Below are 25,169 nucleotides of genomic sequence, written 5' to 3'. Positions count from 1 at the left end.
TATGAAATCGATTTATTTCACACTAACAATTTTAGCTAGCGGCACCATACGACACTTAATGGTCCGTCACTTCTCGTCACTTGTGGTTTCCAGTCGTCTTCTGGTCCCCACTCTATCTGGAAACATGGAGAGTAAAGTTGGGAGAAAACAGCAGAGTCCTGTCTGGGATTTATTTGAATATGACGACGAGGATGATAAAAGATATGACAAAACTAAACTAAAACTAAGCATTTAGAAAAAAATGAAAACTAATAAAAACTAGCAAACCTGCACTAAAAACAAATTAAAACTAACTGAATTAGAGAAAAAAAAAGTCAAAACTAAATAAAACTAAACTATAATGAAAAATCCAAAACTATTATAACCTTGCTCCACAGTAGTAAGTCAAGTCATTTAAATGCTCTCCTCCCCAAAATTTGTACTTTAAAATATAAACTCAGTCATGTGCAAAAGTAACTGGTGTTAATCTTCCACTGGACCCCTTCAGGAAATCTGAACAGTAGTTTTTTTTTACACCAAACACGCATTTGTGCAGGTGCAAAGCATAGGAAACCTGGCCCTTGTGCAGAAAAGCATTTTCCTCTGACATGAAATATTTTTTTTTCCTGTAGATTATTCTGAAGGAACGTGAAGGGAAAAAAGGGAAGAGGAGTGTAGAACAAGAGTCTTCGGGACAAGAGGAGCAGGGAGACGAGTGTCTGCAATTTACTGATGATCTGTCAAGAGAACCTGTTTCTCAAGAAGGTGAGAACATGGTCACATTTAACATTCAGAAGGATGTTTCCAGGGCACTAAGCTGTCTGGTCAATCCAGTGATCAGTAACACCTCATTTTTGATTTCTTGTGTGTTTTTCCTCAGAAAATGGTCTCAGCATGGCCAGTGATGCATCCCTCTCCCCCGCCAGCCAGAACTCCCCCTACAGCATCACCCCTGTATCCCAGGGTTCCCCTGCCAGCTCGGGCATCGGGAGTCCCATGGCTTCAAATGCCATCACCAAAATCCACAGTCGCCGTTTTAGAGAGTGAGTACACCTGCCTTACCCACATGGAGAGAAAAGCACAAAGTTGAGCAGAGCAAATATTTGGTTGGAATCCTTGGAATTGCAATATTTCAGAAATGCAAATTGTGGAAACAAAAACTGATCAGCAACACAAATGTTTGTTCTGCCCAAAATCCAACCCCTTGGCAATGAGAAGCATAGCCTGAGAAGTGGAGGATGTTTTTAAGGCGGTATTAAACAATAAAGACTTGTAGAGTATGACAGATGACCCCTCTGCAGAAATGTATGCCACTGGTCACAGACAGGGCTTTGTCCCTCTGTGTCCTCCGCTGTAGGCCTATTGTCCCAACCCACCATTCTACAACAGCTTTTGCATTTCAAGCCTCCAAAAGGCCTCTGTAGCAAAGCTCCGCCCCTCAGCTCTCACCACCACACTGCTTCCTCAGACCATACTTCGTCAGCCGTCTGATAGCCAAGAAGCTATTGTGAAGATGCATGATATCCAATAGGTTTGTATTGGCAGTATGGACCATTTTGGAAAGGCTCCAGTTGGATGAAAATGTGGGAGCATAAGCCTTTTCTTCTCACCTGGTGAATAAGTGTACAGTCAAAGAGCTTAATGAACGCTAAAGTTTTTTTTTTTTTTTTGTGTATTCAGGTAATCCTCTGAAAATCTTTTATGGTATTTAACTATATTTATGTGCACAGAATATTCCGTTTTGCCTTTAATCGCACTCATAAGCAACAGTGCATTAGCTGATTAAAAATACGTTCGTCAAAAGAGTTGAACTTGTTCAGCCATATGGTGAACACAGCCACTCTCCGTCTTTTGTTAAGGTTGCCACCATGATAATTGCGCATATCTAAAAACTTGTTGATATCCATATATTACATCATGTTTAAAGGTGTGGAAGACTTTCGCGACCAATTTTTCATCAAATCTGTAAAACCTCAGTCATATCCTCAGTATCATGAATCTGTAAGCCTGTCTGTGATTACTCATCTGAATCTCTTCCCTCACAGTGAACAGTATCTTAGTGCTATCCACCAGAAACAAAACGTGTGCTTACAGAGTTGGGAGGTAACTCGGGCATCTTCGGAATTTTGTTGCGACGTGCATTGTAGGAAAGGGAGGTTCACGCAGCCACTTGGCAGCGGCAGCACGACCATATTATATTATATGGATGAAACAAACACACGGAAAACGGCTGAAACACGGAAACGGCTAGAGGAATATGCATAGAGGGAAGGGAGCTCCTGTCATTTCTGTGTCGTGTCTTTAGCAGCTGCTGCTGTCAGGTGGCTGCTCGGACCTCCATTTTCCACAATGCACATTGTGACAAAATTCTGTTTGATTGTGGTTCCAATACTGAGCTTGTCTGAATTTGTTTTCACACTGCACTTTGTCAAATGAACAAACCATCTGAATGATTAAGCTGGTAAATGGACTGCACTTACGTAGCGCTTTTCCATAATGTATTCCCCCTCCTTGCCTGTGGTGGCGCTGCGTCAGGAATGTTTGAAGAAGATGAGACATCGTCCTTTCCCACCACATGAAAACAATCATGGCGCTGTGTTGTAGTCCACTTCTGCATTTGGTCCACTGGAAGCAGACTAAAACTTACATTTTTAGGCAGACCAGACCAGAGTTGACGTCTTTTATCTGCATCAGAGTTTGATTACTTATTCATACCTCCTCAAACCTTCCAGACTTTCCAAACAAACAAATTAGAGTTCAATCAAACAGAACTGGTGTGATCACCTCTGGACCTGCTGCTGTGCTCCTGTTCTCTGCCTCCATCAGCATTATTCATTCATTCATATAGTTGGGGTAGTGTTTATTATATACTTCCATAGATGGTACAGGTTTATACCACTGGTACTAACAGTTGCAGTAGTAGTATATCCACTGTTAGTACTTGTATTTGGAGTTGTAGTATTAACAGTTATGGGTATCTGTACTAGTTTTTGGTAGTTATACTAGCACCAGCTCTTTCAGTTTTTAACAGTCATAGTTCAGTTTGCTGTGCAACCTTGGCTACGTTCAGACTGGAGCTAAATGTGGACCAAATCTGATTTTTTTTTGACCCTATGTGACCTGTGTCCGATCTGTTAAAAACAGTTTGAACAGCACTAATCTGATTTTTTTCAAATCTGACCCAGGCCATTTTCATATGTGGTCCTAAATCTGATATGTACCTGGTATTTTCCAATGTGACTTCGGTCTGAACAGCCAGGTCACATTTATCTGACCTTTATTTCATTGAAATGTGACAAACGTTACAATTCTGCGTCCCAGAAGCGGTGGGAAAAACATATTTCCTTCCATAACCACAGTATGTGTCTGCGTGGTCACGTATGCTGTGCCGTCAGGACCTCTTTAGTGCATGTGGGTCACTTCAGGGTCACATTCAGTTCAAACTCAAAACTGATAGAAGTGGCATTTAATGTGGAATATGAACAAGTACACAAAAAAGTTGGATTTCACCATAAAATCCAAATTGTGCATTAAATCTTGCTGTGTGAACAGAGCCCATGTGTCTCCCTCTCCTCCAATCTCTCTCTCTTTAAGCCTTTAACTGCTCATGTCAGTGGTCCATCCTCCACAGTCGGGGTCTACTCCAGGTTTCTGCCTGTAAAAAGGACCTTTTTCCTTCCTCTGTCACCTAGTGTTTGCTCCTGGATAATTCTGTTGGTGTCTGTACGTTGGCTTCAGAGTCTGGTTTAGACCAGTTCCAGCATGGAAGGTGTCATCAGATAACTTTTGTTGTGATGTGATGCTATATAAATAAATTTGATTTGATTTGAATGCACCCTAACACTCATCCAGAATACCAGAAATACTGTTAATAGTTTATGACACAGAGCTTTTCTTGGTGCCATATACAGTATGTCTTCCTACAGTCTAGCAGACTGTTTCTAGCACACACCTGACTGTAAACATGCAAGAAAACTGTTCCAAACTGGGGTTAAAAACCCCAGATGAGATGTCTAAAGAATCCCAAATAATAGCATATCCCACATGTGTTAATTTGCTAATGCTACTTTTAAAATAAGGCCTAATTCAGAATGTCCAAACAGAATATGCTGTTTACATGACCTGTATCAAATTCTGAGTCAAGGTTATAATAGTTTTGGATTTTTCATTATAGTTTAGTTTTATCTAATTTGGACTTTTTTTTCTCTAATTCAGTTAGTTTTAATTAGTTTTTAGAGCAGGTTTGCAAGTTTTTTTTAGTTTTAATTTTTTTTCTCTAAATGCTTAATTTTAGTTTAGTTTTAGTATTTATTTTAGTTTTGTCGTATCTTTTCTCTTCTTCTCCATCGTATGCAAATAAATCCCAGACAGGACTCTGCTGCTTTCTCCCAACTTTAGTCTCCATGTTTCCAGGTAGAGTGGGGACCAGAAGACGACTGGAAATGACAAGTGACGAGAAGCGATAGACTGTGAAGTATCATATGGTGCCGCTAGCTAAAATTGCTAGAGCGAAATAAATCGCTTTCGTATCAATCCAACATTGACAAAGATGAAAACGAAGGGAATTTTATCCATAACTTTTATTCGTTTTAGTTAGTTTTGTAAGCACACAATATAGTTTCAGTTAGTTATAGTTTTTTTCTTTTAATTATAGTTTTTATTTATTTCAGTTAACGAAAATGTTTTTACAATTCTTGTTTTCATCATTTCATTAGTTTTAGTTAACGATGATAACCTTGTTCTAAATATTGTCATTTTGGGAGTAATTGTGGAATATTACTGTGAATGTAAATACAGTCAATGTGAAGTTCAGGAAATCTCATAAAATGGTGGAAGAATTCCAGCACAGCATCCTTAACTACCACTAAATCCTCATGTGATTTCTTTCTTTAGGTACTGTAACCAAGTGCTGAGCAAGGAGATCGACGAAAGCGTCACTCTGCTGTTACAGGAGCTAGTTCACTTTCAGGAGCGGGTCTACCAGAAGGATCCCACCAAGGCCAAGTCCAAACGCCGCCTGGTTATGGGTCTCCGAGAAGTCACCAAGCACATGAAACTGCATAAGATTAAATGTGTCATCATCTCCCCCAACTGTGAGAAGATCCAGGCCAAAGGTGAACAAATGATACTATCGTCTCTCTCTAGCATCAAATCATCTCCTATTTACAGTCTTTCTTGAGCGCTCTGATGCAGTCGTCAACTCAAACTCCCCATTTTCTGAACAGTGAACACACTCAGGCCTAAACAGTGGCACTCATGGACAAAATGACACATTTTGTTTGCAAAAGGCTCTAACCGTGGCAAAACATTTAAAATATGAAACAAAAGCTAATTTTGCCTTCAAACAACACAACTTACAAATAAATGTATGAGCTCTTCCAATCAATCATTATACAATGGACAACAAAATATACACTCAGTGTTAGGGCTGTAAGTAAATATTGGTTCTGCTATATATTGCGATATTTCATTTCACAATACTGTATCGATATTTTTAGGTAGTTATTCAAATGCAGATATTGTGGAGGTTTGTTTTTTTGTTTATATTTTATTATTATTTAACACTCTTTTGTTAAATAATGTTAGTTCCTTTGTTGGGATTGAACTAAAATAATGTTCTGATGTTAGCTCTGAACTAATAGAATATGAACATTTGAACAGGATCTTAAACTGTAATGTCTGTAAAACAGAGTTTCAGTTTGAACACAGGAACATTTTGTGATATAACATTAGATCCTGTTGGGATCAAATAAAAATGTGTTTAGTATTTGTGCAGATTTCTGGTGTAATTCAGATCTTCAAGGAAATAATCATTTAAAAAAAGAAACAAACAAAAAAAAAATCACCTTTTTAACAGTATCATGATATACTGTGATATATCATATCATGATCCTAGTATTGTGATTTGTATCGTATCACCAGATTCTTGCCAATACACAGCCCTAGTTCTCACTGATGCCTGTTAGTCATACACTGTTCACTGTGTTTCAGGTGGTTTGGATGAGGCTTTGTATAATGTCATCGCCATGGCCCGGGAGCAGGAGATCCCATTTGTTTTTGCACTGGGCAGAAAGGCACTGGGACGCTGTGTCAACAAAGTAGTGTCTGTTAGCGTGGTGGGCATCTTCAACTACTCTGGAGCTGAGGTAAGACACCCCCAGGGTTAACGTCACCACAGTCCTTACTAGGGGTGTAAGAAAATATTGGTTCTGCAATATATCGCGATATTTCATTTCACAATACTATATCAATATTAAAAACTACTGTATCAATTTTTTTAGGTATTTATTCAAATGCAGATGTTGTGGAGGTTCATTATTGTTTTTTTGTTTATATCTTATTTATTATTATTTAACACTCTTTTATTAAATAATTTTAGTTCTTTTGTTGGGATTGCACAAAAGTAATTCTATGGTGTTAGTTCTGAACTAATAGAATATGAACATTTGAACAGGATCTTAAACTGTAATATCTGTAAAACAGAATTTCAATTTGAACACAGGAACATTTTGTGATATAACATTAGATCCTGTTGTGATCAAATAAAAATGTGTTTAATATTTGTGCATATTTCTGGTGTAATTCAATTCTTCAAGGAAATAATCATTTAAAAAAAAAAAAAGAAACAAACAAAAATTTTTTGCCTTTTTACCAGTATCGTGATGTCGTGACATATTGTATCGTGATCCTAGTATTGTGATTTGTATCGTATCGCCAGATTCTTGCCAATACACAGCCCTAGTCCTCACAGTAAAGTAGGGTAAATGAATATTTACATTAAATACACACGACAGGTAAATATTTGTTAGAATACAGACAGGTGACAAATTAAAGGAAAAAAGTTGTTCTAATTGGATGTAGTTCACCACATTCCTCTAGTTTCAACACCTTCAAAGCACTTTGGCATTGATTCTAAAAGTCTCACATGAGGTGTGGACTCTACTGGAAAACTGGACTCCAGTGTTACAGATGAGACACATACAGGACTAGGGCTGTGTATTGGCAAGAATCTGGTGATACAATACAAATCACAATACTAGGACCACAATACAATATATCACGATATATCACAATACTGTTAACAAGGCAATATTTTTTGTTTGTTTTGTTTCTTCTAAGAGATTATTTCCTATAAAAATGTAATTATAACAGAAATATGCACAAATACTGAACAAATTTTTATTTGATCAGAACAGGATTTCATACTGTATCACAAAACTTTAATCTGTAAAAACTACCATTTTTTACACTTAAATAAAAATAAAATTACAAGTACAAAAGACACACATAATAGATAAATAAAATTATGTTTTACAGATATTACAGTTTTAGATCCTGCTCAAATATTCGTATTCTATTTGTTGTGAACAGAATGTTTAGTGCACAGTCCTTGAATCATCCAACATCATAGCATTATTTTTGTGCAATCCCAACAAAGAAATAAAAATTTGACCTTTCTCAGACAGTAAAAAGTGCTTTTAGGATGATTGAAATAACCATTATTTAACAAAACAGTGTTATCAGTTTAAAAAAAAATACATGCATGACCTGCAATATCACTATACTGTTTTTTGAGTACACGAACAGCAGAGCAAAATACCCATGTGAATTTAGAAATAATTCCCCCCAAAAATAGTAAAAAACACAAGCATGAACCTCCACCTTAGCTCCATTTGAATAAATGCGTAAAAATATTGATACAGTACTTTTTAATATCGATACAGTATCATGAAATGAAATATCATGATATATTGCGGAACCGATATTTTCTTACAGCCCTGTACAGGACAGGGTTACACTGTGCAGTCTGTTATGCTCCACCCACAAAAATACTTCATCACTCTTGACAAGCAAGTGAAAATGGTCTATAGACAGGGACACTGTCATCCAGAAATGGACCGGTTCCTTCAAGTTTTTTTTAATTTCATTTGTTACTCTTCAATATATTCGGACTCACAAGCCCCTTTTCCACAGCACTTCTGTTACGGGAATATTTCACCTTCATTCCGGAACGACGTCTGTGTAAACAAAATGGTGGGATCACTGTCTCTCTTGCGTATCGGGGGGATTTAAAAATGAGCACTGCGTCCCCGCCCCTTTGATTGGTGAACGCAGGTCCGCTGTGTAAAAGTCCAGCCTGTCTCACCTCTGTTACTCCTTTGGCTGAGGAAAGCAGTCAGTGGCGGAAAAAAGGAGGGATCACCATCTCACCTTTTTTCTGGGATCTCACATGGCTTTTGAAACCATGTGAGATGTCTGAAGGTATTAATTTTATTATATTGTTTTTATTTGGTAGTGGTTTATTGTTCTTATTTATTTATTTATTTATTTATGCACATCATAAAACAGCAAGAGAAAAATTTAAAACAACATCCAAACAAGTAACATCATTGTCCAGGAGAAGTTAGAAGCCAAAGAAGGCTTATATGAATACCTCCCCGGAAATGAACAATACATAGAGGGAAAAAAAAGAATTAAAAATACAATATAACTGAATTAATAAACTGAAGTAAAAACAATAAAAATGCATTTGTTTTTAATTGTATGGCTTTTATGTTTGTTTGTTTTTTTAATCTATTCTTGTATTTTATTCTTCTATTTTGGTTTTATTCATTCTTCTGTGTAGCACTGTTTTCTTTTTTGTACAGTTTCTATGTCTTTTAGTCCATTCTGTATTTTATTCTTCTATTTTGGTTTTAATTATTCTGTACAGCACTTTGGTCCACTGCAGTTGTTTTAAAGTGCTATACAAATAAAGTTGGATTGGATTGGATAAAAGTCAGAAGACCTTTTTATTGGGAAAGCATATTCATAGTCTCCCCACGTCTGTGCACGCTTCACCTGTTTTAACTGTTTTTTTGATTTTTTTTTAACTGTTTTTATCTGTCCTATTCGCATTCTATTTTATTTTCTTGACTTCCGTTTTGATCGTATTTATTGTACCCTATCTGTAGCACTTTAAGGTTTTTAGATAAAAATGTAAAGTGCATTACAAATAAAATGTATTATTACCTCCGCCAAGGAGGTTATGTTTTTGCCAGGGTTTGTTTGTTTGTCTGTTTGTTTGTTTGTTTGTTTGTTTGTTTGTCTATCCGTTAGTGTGCAACATAACTCAAAAAGTTATGGACAGATTTGGATGAAATGTTCAGGGTTTGTTGGAAATGGGATAAGGAAGAAATGATTAAATTTTGGTGGTGATCGGGGGTGGGGGGGCCACTGATCAGCCTTGGCGGAGGTCTGCGCTCTCCAAGTGCTTCTAGTTTTATTACCTCCGCCAAGGAGGTTATGTTTTTGCCAGGGTTTGTTTGTTTGTTTGTCTGTCCGTTAGTGTGCAACATAACTCAAAAAGTTATGGACAGATTTGGATGAAATTTTCAGGGTTTGTTGGAAATGGGATAAGGAAGAAATGATTAAATTTTGGTGGTGATCGGGGGTGGGGGGGCCCACGGGCGGGGCCACTGATCAGCCTTGGCGGAGGTCTGCGCTCTCCGAGTGCTTCTAGTTATTATTATTATTATTAAAAGTGTCAGTGGAGACATAAGGGACGTTGGAAATGGAAGATGAAGTAGATGCCTCAGCTCTTTTTTTCCCCTCCCTTCTCATTAACCAAACTTGTGCCTCTCTTAGGGACTGTTTAATCGTCTGGTTTCTCTGACGGAAGAGGCTCGGAAAGCTTACAAGGACATGGTGTCGGCTCTGGAACAGGAACAAGCTGAAGAAGCGCTGAAAAACGATAAGAAAGTCCCTCATCACATGGGGCATTCGCGCAACCCTTCTGCTGCTTCAGCGATCTCGTTCTGCTCAGTCTATTCTGAGCCCATCTCCGAGGTCAATGAGAAAGAGTATGGTAAGTGTGTCTTTGTTTGAAGGTCTTCCATGTAACCTGTGTAATGTTGTTGAGAGAACAGGGCGGCGCAGTTTTACCTAAATCTGATCCCAATACAGATGTCATATATTCCCATAAAGATAAAAATTCAAAGTGCATTCAGTCACTTAGTAATGCATTAGTCATAAAGTCGACATAACAGTCCGAACATTTCAGTAGCAGCCAATTTTAACACACTCTGTGGTTTCATGCAAAATGAATTCAATTAATAAAATGTAACCAGTGTTTCTTCATATTATTTTTTTGCCCAGACAAAGGCCAACAACCCACTAAAAATGAGTTTGCGACCCACTTTTTGGTCATGACCCACCAGTTGAGCATCAGTGATGTGGAATATGCAACAAAATGAAAATGATGTTTAAAAAAAAAAAAAAAGTCACAAAACAAAACCAACAAAAAAGATGCAATAAAATGAAAACATTAAGGACAGGTTTTGTCTATTATTATTTGACCAACTGTTTTTTTTTTTTTTTAATCAGTGGTCACAGTCAAGATTCTAATAGTTTTGGATTTTTCATTATAGTTTAGTTTTATTTAGTTTTGACTTTTTTTTTCTCTAATTCAGTTAGTTTTAATTAGTCTTTAGAGCAGGTTTGCTAGTTTTTTATTAGTTTTCGTTTTTTTCTAAATGCTTAGTTGTAGTTTAGTTTAGTGTTTCACTTTTTTCATATCTTTTATCTTCTTCGCTGTCGTATTCAAGGACAGGACTCTGCTGCTTTCTCCCAGCTTTAGTCTCCATGTTTCCAGGTAGAGTGGGGACGAGAAGACGACTGGAAACCACAAGTGATGAGAAGTGACAGACCGTGAAATGCCATATGGTGCAACTAGATAAAACTGCTCGAGCTAAATAAATCGATTTCATATCAATCCGACATTGACAAAGACAAAAACTAAGGGAATTTTATCCCTAATTTTTATCCGTTTTAGTTAGTTTTGTAAGCACACAATACAGATTCAGTTATCGTTTTTTCTTTTAATTCTAGTGTTCATTTATTTCAGTTAACGAAAATGTTTTTTTAATTCTAGTTTTCGTCATTTCGTTAGTTTTCGTTAACGATAATAACCTTGGTCACAGTGACGTCACCTGTGTATCCATGATTATTACAACATTGTTTGGATGTAGGAAGAGTTACTAGAAGTGTAGTCCTTAGTAGACATTCCGGATGTACAGGGTCCTAAGTGGGAGCTGAGGAGTTTTGGGTCTGAAAAACTTTGGGAGCCGCTCCTCAAAGTGTTGGCAAAAGCTAATTCTCTGCTTTGTGGTCAAACAAAATAACGAAGTAGCAAACCTGAAACCTCTTTCAGAAACCAACTGGCGGAGTATGGTGGAGACTTCCGATAACCTGGAGTCTGCAGAGGCAGAGCCAAGCCGTCCTGCGCCTTCCACGTCCACCCAGAAGGAGTCGGAGGCCACGGCGGCAAGTCCCAGCGTCGCGGCACCAGGCTGCGCCGCCCCCCCGCCCAGGCCGAGCCTCCTGACGCCAGCCGCCGACAGGAACGAGGTGCGTGCGGACGACCGGCTGGAGCTGGCGTCTCAGCAGAGCACGGAGACGGGCTCGCTGGACGGGAGCTGCAGGGGCCCCCTGAACTCCTCCATCACATCCACCACCTCCACCCTGGTCCCAGGGATGTTAGAGGAGGCGGAGGAAGAGGAGGAGGAGGAAGAGGACTACACGCCCGAGCCCATATCTGTGGAGGTGCCCACGCTCAGCAGCCGCATCGAGTCGTGGGTGTCAAAGACGCTAGAAAACCTGCAGCTGGGAAAGAGCCAGGACAGCACAGAGGAGGAAGAGGAGGAGGAGGAGGACGAAGAAGAGGAGGAGGACGAAGAGGCCAGAGGGCGGAGTGAGGAGGACGAGGAGGATCTGGATTCAGTCGGCCTCACGGAGGGAGCGGACGGCAAAGAGCAGGCGGAGGCCAAGAAGGTCGCCGGGTGAAGTTCGCTCACAGGTTCTATCTCTGTCGCTCTCACACTTTCGTTTCCATAGCAACCAGCAGCTTTCCTCCTTTTGTCTCTAACCCCTGACACACGACATAATCTCAGGAATCAACTGACCAACACGCTCACGTTAACGGAACACTGACACACGCCGTCATAGACCTGACGACAGCTAACCCGGTGGGAGGGGTCTTATCTTAAACACACAAACACACGCGTGTCGGAGGCGTTCCTTCGACTCTTAAAGGGGTGAACTCACTACGTCTGTGGCCCAGAAACCTGCTACACTTGAATTCAGAGGAAAGAGTGTGTTTTCTACTCCGATGCTGAACTCTGTAGGAGTCTACGTGGGAGCAAGTGTTGAGCACGAAAAAAAAAAAAAGACAAATTTAATGGGACACTTTCAGCTTTTACACAGAGCTGAGAACGTTTACAGTTCTCCCAAGTATTTGAGTGCGTGTGTGTGTGTGTGTGCGCGCGCTAGCATTACAGGCACATAGTTTGCATTTGATTTTTGCCGTGTTTATTAGCTTTATCTTTGTACATAATGTGTGTTTGTGAGTGCATGTGAGAGAGTGAGAGAGACAGGTTGAGATTTTTCCACTTCACTGCCCCACGAAGGAAAGACACATATCGTCGCCGTCAGGCAGAAACCTCTTATGTCCAAAACAGTTATTTTTCAGACAAGTGGAAAAACAGTGTATATTCTACACCAGGGGCGTCAAACTCATTTTAGTTCAGTTCCACATTCAGGCCAATATGCTCTCAAATGGGCCGGACCAGTAAAATAATAACAGTGACAAATGTACAATTTCATTATGAAAATGTTTACATCTACAAAGTTTCCTGAATAACACAAACCTCCTGAAATGTCTTGAGTGCAATTTTAACAGTATTATGCCTTAGTTTATCGTTTACACATGTGCATTGCAACTTAAATTACAATTACAAATGCACAAAACATTTAGTAACAGGCAGAATATTGGCAGAATTAAACTCACTTTTCTTAAGACATTTCTGTTTGTTCATATTTGTTCAAGTTATTCACATTTTTTGTAAAAACATAGTTTGTAAATGTGAATATTTTCATGTAATTTTACTTTTTTTATACACAAAAGTAAAGAAAAAATGTGCAGTTTCCATTATTTCTAGGATATTATGATAGTATTTTACTGGTCTGACCCACTTTTAGATCATATTGTTCTGAATGTGGAATCTGAGCTACAACGATTAACATCTTCAATGTAATTTTTGCATTTTACAAATTCATCCCACGGGCGGATTGGACCCTTTGGTGGGCCAGTTTTGGCCCACAGGACGCATGTTTGACACCTGTGTTCTAAACAAATGAATGGAGTTAAGTAGAGCTGAAACGATTAAAGCACAGGTGTCAAACATGCGGCCCGGGGGCCAAATCCAGCCCACCAAAGTCTGGCCCGTGGGATGAATCTGTAAAATGCAAAAATTACACGCAAGATATTAACAATCAGAGATGTTAAGAATCATTTTAGGTCAATTCAATCTAAAGTGGATCAGACCAGTAAAATACTGTCATAATAACCTACAAATAATGAAAACTGCTATTTTTTCTCTTTGTTTTAGTGTGAAAAAAAAAGTTACATTTCACAAAAATGTTGACATTTACAGACTAGCCTTTTAGAAAAAAAATGTGAATAACCTGAAATGTCTTAATAGATGTATGTGGAATTTTAAAAATATTCTGCCTGTTATTAAATGTTTTGTGTATTTGTAGATCCACTGTGATCTATACGTTGTGAGGCACGTGTATAAATGATAAACTAAGGTGTAATATTGTTCACATTGCACCTTGAATTTTCAGGTTGTTCATATTTGTTCATGTTATGTTCAAGTACAGTTTGCAGATTTAAACATTTTCATTATGGAATTTTACTTTTTTCACTCAAAAGTTCTTATACTATTATATATATTATTTTACTGGTCCGGCCCACTTCAGATCATATTAGACTGAATGTGGAACTGAACTAAAATGAGTTTGACAGCCCTGGATTAATCGATTAGGGGCTTGAAGCGAATGCAAAAATTCATGATTCGATTAATCGACTTGAATTTGATTGAAGGGAAATATTCTATTGCAGTTTTTCCTGAATTGAAGCTTCTTTGTGCGTCACAATAAGCGTCTGTGTGAAACGTAATAGTGGAACCAATGTTTAACAGCTGAGAAATGAAGGAAACAAAGCTTTGATTCAGGAGAATTGTGGTTGAATGATTTTTTTTTTGGATCACTGGGTCCAATCCAATCCAACTTTATTTGTAAAGCACTTTAAAACAACTGCAGTGGACCAAAGTGCTGTACAGAAGAATAAATAAAACCAAAATATAAGAATAAAATACAGAAATAGATTTAAAGATATAGAAAACTGTGCAAAAAAGAAGAAAGTGCTGTACAGAAGAATAAATAAAATCTAAATAAAAGAATAAAATACAAGAATAGATTAAAAAGCCATACAGTTAAAAAAAAACAAAAAACAACAACAAATAGATAAATAAGAACAGTAAACCACTACCAAACAGTCGATTAATCGTTTCAGCTCTAGAGTTAAGAGCTGGAGTCACAAGCCATTTTCAACTCTTTTCATCAGTTAAATATTTCTAAAAACAGTCATACCAACGTGAAAACTGACCAATAGAATCTATTTATGACAAAAAAAAGACCAAAAATGGACTTGCGAGGTTTCCGCCCGACAGCGACAATACGTGTCTTTATAATCACTTGTTTATTTGTCCTCAGAACATCAGTGTCAGGGGTTGTCTTTCTACCAAAACCACTCCCATTTGTGTGTCTGTAGTGAGTGTTTTTTTTTTTAATGTTCAGTTAAAACGTGTCCCATTCTGTGTTCAAATGATTCTAATGACTTAACTTCTAAGAAGCGAAACAGGCTCCGTGTATATTCTCTAAACCTGTCTAGGTGGTTCTGCTACGTAACAGTTTGTCATATTGATCTTCTTGCCTCGTGTGAAAACTGTTTGGGGTTGTTTTTGTTTGTCCCCCCCCCCCCCCCCCCCCCCCTCCTCTGACTGGAATCGTCTTGAGTTCCCAAATGCTGTTTGTGCTTCATACAAAGTGCTGCGTTTTTTTTGTTTTCTCTGGTGATATTTGCTCTCTGAGGGTCCGTCTGCGCACAAGGAGGTTATCGATGTAAAGGTCTAAAAGCAGGGGTGTCAAACATGCGGCCCGGGGGCCAAATGCCACCCGCCAAAGGTTCCAATCCAGCCCCTGGGATGAATTTACAAAGTGCAAAAATTCCACAGTCAAGGCTGTGGAACTCATTTTAGTTCAGGTTCCACATACAGACCAATATGATCTACAGTCAAATAATAACAGCAGAATAACTGACAAAAAAAAGAATGACCCCAGATTTTCTTCTTGCTTTGATGTGAGAAAAATAATATTACATTATGCCTATAAATAATACAATCTTCACTTTTTTGTCTTTTAGTGCAAAAAATAACATTAGATTATGAAAATATTTACATTTACAAACTATCCTGTAACAATAAAATGTGAATAACCTGAACAAATATGAACAACCTGAAATGTCTAAAGCACAGGTGTCAAACATGCGGCCTGGGGGCTAAATCCGGACCACCAAAGGGTCCAGTCCGGCCCTTGGGATCAATTTGTGAAATGCAAAAATTACACTAAGATATGACCAATCCTTTTAGTTCAAGTTCCACATTCAGACCAATTCAATCTCCAGTGGGTCAGACCAGTAGAATACAATCATAATAACATAGAAATAATGACAACTCCAAGTTTTTCTGTTTGTAAATGTAAATATTTTCATGTATTTACACTAAAACAAAGTATGATTTCACAAAAAATGTGAATAATCTGAACAAATATGAACAAACTAAAATGTCTTAAGAGAAGTAAGTATAATTTTATTCTGTTATTAAATGTTTTGTGTGTTTGTAGATCCGCTGTGATCTATAAGTTATAACGAACATGTGTAAATGATAAACTGAAACAGAATATTGTTAAAATTACTTATTGTTTTAGTTTGTTCATGTTATTCACATCTTTTGAAAGGATAGTTTGTAGATATAAACCTGTTCATAATGTAAATTTACTTTTTTTACTCTAAAATATAGAGAAAAGTTTGGAGTTGACATTATTTATATATTATTATGTTGTTATTTTACTGGTTCGGCCCACTGCAGATCAAATTTAGCTGAATGTGAAACTGAACTAAAATGAGTTTGACACCCCTGGTCTAAAGAAAATTAAACAAAATTTTAACATTTTTCTGCCTGTTCCTCAGTGTTTAGTGTCTGTGTAGATCTGATCCATAATGCACTTGTAGAAATGATAAGATTGGGCATAATATTGTTAAAATTCCACTAAATTTTCTCTAGTTTTTAAATTTAAATTTCAGTTTTTTCAGGTTATTCACTTTTTTTTTTGATAGTTTATAAAAGTAAGTCTTTTCATAATTTTTTTTTTTTTTTTTTTTTTTGCACTAAAACAAAGACAAAAATTTGCAGTTGTCATTATTTCTAGGTTATTCTGTTATTATTTTACTGGTCCGGCCCACTGCAGATCAAATCGAGCTGAATGCGGAACCTGAAAGAACATGAGTTTGAGAGCCCTGGTCTAAAATCAGGACTGTTCGTCGTCTTTACAACATCATTGGCTATGTTTACACGCACAAAATATCTGCGTTTTTATTCTGACAAAGACTAAAACCTTACCAAGCTGTTTACACTCATAATTCTGAATACCATTCTTGTTTACATGCAGATCCCATTTAAAATAGCCTTTTTTTCAGCGTGTGGACTCAGGCTCCCTTAAAGCCTCCATAAACGTACTGATATTCTGTCATTTTTAGCACCAGGTGTATTCGTCTCCTAGAAGTGTAGACCTTCATCTGTACTAGACACGGTCTTCAGAAACAGAGGCCAAGAGTTACAAGAGCTGCAACTATTACACTGATCGATCAATCAGTATGAGTAATTTTCTTTTGTTAATATGAGTAGTTTATGGGGTTTTTTCTCCCCTTTGAGAGTAAAGATAATGAATATGTGTGTGTGGGCCAAAGCAGACAGTTCAGGACTTCATCAGCTCGGTCTCTTTTTAACAATGTGTGCCCTTGGGATGAGTTTGTGAAATGCAAAAATTACACTAAGGTATTACCAATCCTTTTAGTTCAGGTTCCACATTCAGACCAATTTCAAATGGGTCAAACCAGTCAAATACGATCATAATAACAGAAATAATGACAACTCCAAATTTGTCTCTTTGTAAATGTAAATATTTTCATGTATTTACACTAAAACAAAGTATAATGTTGCATAAAAGTGTGAATAACCTGATCAAATATGAACAACCTGAAATGTCTTGTGTACAGTTTTAACAATATTCTGCCTGTCATGAAATGTTTTGTGTTTGTAGATCCGCTGTGATCTATAAGTTATAAAGTACATGTGTATATGGTAAGCAGAGGCAGAATATTGTTAAAATTACATTTATCGTTTCAGTTTGTTCATGTTATTCACATCGTTTGAAAGGATGGTTTGTAGATGTAAACCTGTTCATAATGTAAATTTACTTTTTTCGCTCTAAAACAGAGAAAAGTTTGGAGTTGACATTATATATTTATTATTATGTTCCTATTTTACTGGTTCGGTCCACTGCAGATCAAATTTAGCTGAATGTGGAACTGAACTGAAATGAGTTTGACGATTTTAAATTCAATCAAAATTTTAACAATATTCTGCCTGTTTTGTGTCTTGGTAGATCTGATCTGTAATTGCACATGTATAAATCATAAATTGAGGCCTAATATTGATCAGATTTTTCTTATTATTTCTTATTTTTCTTCAGAAATTTCAGGAGTTTTTTTCAGGTTATTCACATCTTTTTTGTTTGGATAGTTAAATGTCAGTGATTTCATAATTTAATCTTATTTTTTGCATATAAAAAAATTATGTGTAGGTTATTATGTTATTATTTTACTGGTTCGGCCCACTTCAGATCAAATTTAGCTGAACATGGAACTGAACTAACATGAGTTTGACACCCCTGGTCTAAACTGATTCTGTTTTTGAGCGTTTACTCACTTTGATTCCAACTTTAGCTGAAGCAGACGCTGCAGGTGGACTTCAGAGACAGTCACCACCAGTAGACAAACACGTCAACACAAACTCCTGTACATACTAATATTAAAACTGTTGTAAATACAAGTGTACAAAAAAAAGTCAGATTTCCCCTGTTGTATTAAAAGAATACAATCACCCTGTTCTTAAAGCCATTTGATAGTTTTAACATTTTATCGGTTGGAATCCAATTTGATAATAGTATCTGATAGTGAATCATAGTGAGATTTCAGTGACGCTGACGCAGACGCAGTCGGTGTGTTAATGCAGTATGTCGGGCTGTATGCAATGTGAAGCCCAGAGGTAGGAGGCGACAGTGTACCGAGCGTCACAACTTGGGAAAAGTCTTTCTGGTTGGATCAAAGGTACGCTGTGTGAAGGTGTTTGTGTTGCTCTCACTTTCATCAAAGTGTTTGAAGTATGTTATTTGACAGCAAGTGTGGTTTTGCACTATGTAAATACAGTACTGGTTTAGGTCTTGTAACTAATGTGAACAAAAAAAAACTAAACTAAAGCAAAAAAAAAAAAAAGCAGCAAAAAACAGTTCAATGAAGTAATTTTTCAGCGTGTTCCTCGTCTTTCTATGAATATTTAAGACCGTCTACAGACTGTACATCACTAGCAACGTTGTTAAAGGCTGTTTCTCATAATCCTGTTATCACTCTTAAACTATATGGACTGATGATTTACATCATTAAAATGTTGTTTAAATAAACATTTGGTGTTTTTGTTCTGTGGAGTGTTTCCTGTTTGATCAGACTGCAGTTCTATGAAGTCACCACTAGGAGGGGACAAAGCTCTGCACTGTGGGATTTAACCCTTTCATGCATGAATTGTGAGAGCTTTAATCAAGATTTTTATTTGTGAGTGTTTTTATTCCTCTAGGCATTAAAAAAAACTATGTGATTGAAATTGTTTTTATGAACCCATGTTTCATGGAGTTACAAAAATGTCCACTCAGCTGGACACCATGCATTAAGTTTCTGAAGTAAAGAAACGTATTTACTGATAAACTGTGTGAAAACTATGAAATGAAAACATTTTTAATGCAGATATTCTGATGTTTTCTCACATTTGAACATACACAAAAACTAGTCATTACTCACATCATGGAAATAATATGCAAAAAAAGGTTATTTACAATTTAATAACAATAAAAAGCAATAGATTTCCACTCCAACATGTTAGTGCAGACCAGGTTTATCTAGAACAGTAAAGTTACACTAACAGTATGAATTCCAGTGTATGGGATGGTGCATGCACTGCAAAAATCTAAATCTTACCAAGTGTATTTTTCTCATTTCTTGTCAAAATATCTCATCACACTTAAAATGAGACATAATCACCTAAAGAGTAACTTTTTTTTTTTTTGCTTAATTCAAGCAAAAAAATCTGCCATTTGAACAAGTGAAAAGGATCTTGGTAAGATTTCTTGAAATCAGATTTTCCAGATCTGTTGTCTAAAATCAGTTCTTATATCTAAGTGAAAAGTTCCTCTTTAGGTGATTCCGTCTGGTTTTAGGTGTGATGAGACACTTGGACTAGAAATGAGACAAATACACTTGGTCAGATTTAGATTTTTGCAGTGTGAGTGTCCACTGTGTTTGCTGATAGGGAACTAAAACAGAATCCATTAATATACAAGAGAGCAGCTGTCCACTGTAGTGACCACTGTAGTGACCACTGTAGTGACCACTATGCATGAAAGGGTTAAATGAGACTAAATGTCTGTTACTGTCACATTACACAGACTATAATGTGGAAAAGATTCTAATCAGTAATGAGAGCAGGATGTGAAACAGTCGTCTGTCAGCACATTGCTCCTGTTTGAATCAGATGGAAATGCAAATGTCTGGAAAACTCTGCTTCCTCTGCTGAGCTCAGGTCTTTAGTACAGGTCAGTTAGTCTGGTGTGTAAGTCCTATGATACCATTTATACAGTTATTAGAGCAGATAAAATAACTTGAATGAAAATAAGACAAACTTTTTTTAACCCACAAAGACCCAGTGCTACTTTTGTGTCACTTCCCAAATGAATCTTTCTGATTTATCAACGTTTTTTCAAATATTATCCTCTGTAATTTGTATTCTTAAGTGAAAATCATGTATTTCACTATATTTAAAGGTGACATATGTAGGATTGTGGCCAAAACTGGTACTGCAGTCACATTCAAATACTGTACAGCGTGGTATCCTCTCCTCCTCCCCCCAGACTAGGGCTTGACAGATCCAGCATGAGCGTCTACTACTAGTGTTTCCACTAATCCTTACCACCACACCATAAATTTCATAAAAAAAAATCATCAGCAGACTGATTCTACATCAGTCTAATATACAGGGTGTCCCATAAGTCTCCATACATAGGAAAAATAAACGTTTCTTGACATAAACCATTTTTATTTATGTAATATGCGCTATATGACTGCCATTTTGTCGGGAACACATTTCAATGCGTGTCCTCCACTGCTGAAGAACTATAAAGAAGAAATATAAAGAAATACATGTTAGAACCATATGTATTATGTCTCCTATGTATGGAGACTTATGGGACACCCTGTAGAATAGAACAGGACAAACGTCCTGAACACTCAGATGAAAGTTTACACAGAGTCAGGAGATAGAGAAAAGGGAAATGAGCCTTAAGATTCACTTAAGCAGCATGAAATATACTTTTTATAGTGGAGTACCCCCTGAAATATACTTTTTACAGTGGAGCACTCCCTGAAATATACTTTTTACAGTGGAGTACCCCCTGAAATATACTTTTTACAGTGGAGTACCCCCTGAAATATACTTTCACCTTGAAATATACTTTTTACAGTGGAGTACCCCCTGAAATATACTTTTTTATAGTGGAATACACCCTGAAATATACTTTTTACAGTGGAGTACCCCCTGAAATATACTTTTTTATCCAAGTACCTCCAACTCTTCAGCATTTTTGATTGAAAAAAATGAGTCCAAATGTGTTCCTGTGCCAAAGGTGTCTGTTTATATTTTTGAAACTTTGAAAACAAACAACATATATTTAACTGTAATATACAAAAAAAATAAGACATTTTTTTAAAGTTAATTTTGTGTAAAATCTAAACTGTAAAGTGCCCTCTTTCATTGATAAGAAAAATAAATAAATTTATCTCCAAGTGCTTTTCTAGAAAAGACAGCGTAGACCTCCACCAGGGCCGATCAGTGGGGCCCCCCTGTGGGCCCCCCCACCCCCGATCACCACCAAAATTTAATCATTTCTTCTTTGTGCCAGTATCAACGTTTCCTGAAAATTTCATGAAAATCCATCCATAACTTTTTGAGTTACCTTGCTAACAAACAAACAAACACGGGTGGGGGGGCAGATCTGTCTACGTGGAGGTCTGCGCTCCGAGTGCTTTTCTTGTTGATTGTATGTTTTGTGTTATGGAAGATGACTGAATCAGCTGAATCCTTCCACCTGTTGATGGGACTGGGTACTTTTCTCCTCTTGTCCTTGTGTAAGGGGATGAAATTAAAGGCTGCACATAACGTCCGTTTACAGAGGAGGAGCTAACAGGCTGAGAAAATGAGCCCCAAAGTAGAGACGCAACTGTCCAAAGACAAGCCCAGAACTCCTGGACTTCAAGTGTGTCCGACCTATGCATCCAGTAGCACCGGGAACTAAGACACCAGGAACTAAGACACAGGAACTAAGACACCGGGAACTAAGATACCGGGAACTAAGACACCAGGAACTAAGACACAGGAACTAAGACACCGGGAACTAAGACACCGGGAACTAAGACACCGGGAACTAAGACACAGGAACTAAGACACAGGAACTAAGACACCGGGAACTAAGACACCGGGAACTAAGACACCAGGAACTAAGACACAGGAACTAAGACACCGGGAACTAAGATACCGGGAACTAAGACACTAGGAACTAAGACACCGGGAACTAAGAGAGGAGCGCATGGCAAAGCCTTCACCTCCAGACTGGAGCCGAATCCCAAAGTGGTGCGTGTACGGGACATGCAAGTCTGGTGGAAGAGATCCACAGCGACTGGCTCATGTTGTGTTGTCGGCCTTTCCAAAACCACAAACACAACTGGACACCTGCTGGATTCAACCTGCGGAAGAAGACCTGACTGCAGCTACTGTCAAACTACTGGGTGTGTTCCAAGGTCAGATGCTAATGCTAACTAGCACACAGTTGTTAGCTAGCAAGCTAACTAACTAGCTAGCTAGCTATATATGTTTCTATCTTGTTTCTATATGTTTCTATCTTAAATTCAAATCTCCCCTCGGGCTCCTAAATGGCTAAAACCGGCCCAGGCTCAGTGTCAGTGTCCAAATACAATCTGCTTGAAATGGACTGGACTTAAACCAAATAGATCATATTGTCATGAAGACAGAGACTTATATATATATATATATATATATATATATATATATATATATATATATATATATATATATATATATATATATATATATATATACACCTGGATCAGGTAATGAGAGATTTCACTGAAAAAGTCAATTTTTCTGTGGTTTTCTATGTTTTTGATCCAAGATTCACAGCGTTTATTGTCATGTGTGCAGTATAGAAACAGGGTTCCCTGTACAATGAAGATCTTACTGAAGATCCACACTGAATGCCACAAGAATTGAACCTCCTCAGACCCAGCTATGGGTTTTCTGTCCACATTTGTGGACAAGAGTTTCACAACTTTATACTAAAAGAAAAGAAAACTGTCCACCACAGAGGACATTCCATAAAAATGTTAAAAACTGCATCTGAAAAAACTGTTGCATCATGATGTTTCCAATATAAGCACTTATTTAATAAAAACAAAAAAAGCTGGTACTTTGCTGACATTTCCTGGGTCTTAGGAGCATAAGTATAAAAGTATAAGTATGAAAACTCAGAATAGAATAATTGAACTAGACAGTTACACAACCAAAAGTGGCATTTAAAAATGCCACGCAGGAGGAAAACAGCATAAAAATATAAGCTACTATTACTAAGAGAAGAAATATATATTTACTTAATGTACATCTGGTAAAAGTACAAACTGTCAGAGGTAAATGTCATACAGCATGTGCAAAACTGAGATGTTAATGTGCAAAACAGTCAGATATAAACAGTATGAACAGTAGAGATAAGCAGTATATGATAAACAGTCTGTGTTTATAAAGAGCATAAAGTATCAGATATAATAACCTTCAACTGTAATCTGAGCTTTTATGAACATCTACATGATCAGTGAATTAAATACAGAAAAAAATACCTGATTTACACTGCAAAAAATGCAAAATACAGAGGGTAATATCATAATAATGTGGGTGTTGTCTTGTCACTGAGGGGTGATAGTGGGTCCTGAACACAGACCAGCTGAGGACCACTGGTTTAAAGCCCAGTTTTCACATTCTATCTATTGCTATAAATTTGTATCCTGTCAGTAAACCTGTGGAATGTGAAAAAAAAAAAAAAAGAAATCAAATAGCATTGTTTTTACCATTGTCTTTAATTTATAAGATAACATGGCACCCAATTTATATACTTAAAAAAATTGCAAATAAATACCAAATAAATAAATAAATAAATAAAAGGAAATTTGTGGAATGAGGTGACGGTCTTAGAGCCACATGATGGCGCTGTGGTGCTACACCAGAGCTCTTTCCCTGCAGCGGACTCAGGTCTGTCTTCTGCACTTGTCAGATTCCACAGAATAACCCCCCCCCACCACCCCCCCACCGCTGACACTGTTGACAGTTTGTCCCTTTCATGAGTGTGCGTCCTTCCGGTAAACAGTCGGCTCAAACTGCAGCGTCATGTTGCATTTCACCGGTCGCTTCTCTGCTCTTCAAACACATGCACTGTGAGACCGGATAAGTTGAGTTTACTTTAAAAAATCTGAGGTGACCCACTGCCTTAAAAAATGTAAATAATGAGTAATGAAAACTTGAGTGTATTAAACTGAAATGCATGATTTGAATGGAATTGCTATTTTAAGTCCAACACTCTAAATGCCAGTTTAATTTAACTTAAAATTAGTTGCAATGTCAGTTCCTTTGTATAATCATTAAATATAATATCATCAGTTTATTGGACTCAATTTCAAGTTGATTTAAATTAAAATCTTTTGCAATATAAACTGCTTTGTATAATTATTAAACTTCAGAACATGAACCTGACACCAGCGAGGTTTAAATGACAGTTAATAAAAGTCATATTTCTACAGTTTCAACAAAGTCCAGTTTCTACTTGTAGATGTTTCTTCTGAAGAGTGTTTTCTTCTGATGTGTGATTCTACACTGCAAAAAATCTAAACCTGACCAAGTGTGTTTGTCTCATTTCTAGTCCCAATATCTCATCCCACTTAAAATAAGACAGAATCACCTAAAGAGGAACTTTTCAGTGAGATAGAAGAACTGATTTATAGACAACAGATCTGGAAACTCTGATTTCAACAAATCTGAACAAGAAAATTTTCACTTGTTCAACTGGCAGATTTTTACTTAAATTAAGCAACAAAAATCTTGAATTAAGCCACAAAAATCTTGAAATAAGGAAAAAAAAAATTCTTGAATTTAGCAAAAAACAAAATAAAACAAAACAAATATTAAAATAAGCACAAAAAAAAAAAATTCTGCAATTAAGCAAAAAAAAAAATAAAAAATCTTGAATTAAGCAAAAAAAAAAAAAAAAACATCTTGAATTAAGAAAAAAAAAAAACTTGAATTAAGCAAAAAAAAAAAAAAATCTTGAATTAAGCAAAAAAAAAATTCTTGAATTAAGCAAAATAATATTGAATTAAGCAAACAAAATCTTGAATTAAGCAAAAACAAATCTTGAATTAAGCACAAAAAAAAATCTTGAATTAAGCAAAAAACCCCATCTTGAATTAAGAAAAAAAACCCATCTTGAATTAAGCATAAAAAATCTTGATTCAAGCCACAAAAACCTTGAAATAAGCAAAAAGAATTCTTGAATTAAGCAAAAAAAAAAATCTTGAATTGAGCAAAAAAAAAATCTTGAATTAAGGAAAAAAAAAAAAAAAATCTTGAACTAAGAAAAAAAAAATCTTGAATTAAGCAAAATAATATTGAATTGAGCAAAAAAAATCTTGAATTAAGCAAAAAAAAAAAAAAAAAATCTTGAATTAAGAAAAAAAAAAAAAAAAACATCTTCAATTTAGAAAAAAAAAAAAAAACAAAAAAAACATGCCCAATACCCACAATGCAATGCAC

At 36.7% G+C, this 25,169-nt stretch overlaps 1 protein-coding gene across 5 annotated transcripts in view; it reads left to right on the top strand.

Moving 5' to 3' along the window:
• secisbp2l (SECIS binding protein 2-like) overlaps window positions 1–12,517 on the top strand; it is a 40,446-nt gene extending 27,929 nt beyond the window's left edge. For all 5 annotated transcript variants that reach the window (XM_030131112.1, XM_030131113.1, XM_030131114.1 and 2 more), the window contains exons 13-18: window positions 612–744; window positions 860–1,022; window positions 4,873–5,093; window positions 5,971–6,125; window positions 9,607–9,826; window positions 11,171–12,517. In XM_030131112.1, the coding sequence (XP_029986972.1) occupies window positions 612–744; window positions 860–1,022; window positions 4,873–5,093; window positions 5,971–6,125; window positions 9,607–9,826; window positions 11,171–11,802 (1,524 nt within the window). In that variant the 3' untranslated portion in view covers window positions 11,803–12,517. The remainder of the gene's footprint in view (window positions 1–611; window positions 745–859; window positions 1,023–4,872; window positions 5,094–5,970; window positions 6,126–9,606; window positions 9,827–11,170) is intronic.
• The last annotated feature ends 12,652 nt before the right edge of the window (window positions 12,518–25,169 follow it).

The sequence above is a fragment of the Sphaeramia orbicularis genome, chromosome 3 (assembly GCF_902148855.1).
Source record: "Sphaeramia orbicularis chromosome 3, fSphaOr1.1, whole genome shotgun sequence".
Taxonomy (NCBI): Eukaryota; Metazoa; Chordata; class Actinopteri; order Kurtiformes; family Apogonidae; genus Sphaeramia; species Sphaeramia orbicularis.
This window is presented reverse-complemented; position numbering and strand designations above follow the sequence as displayed.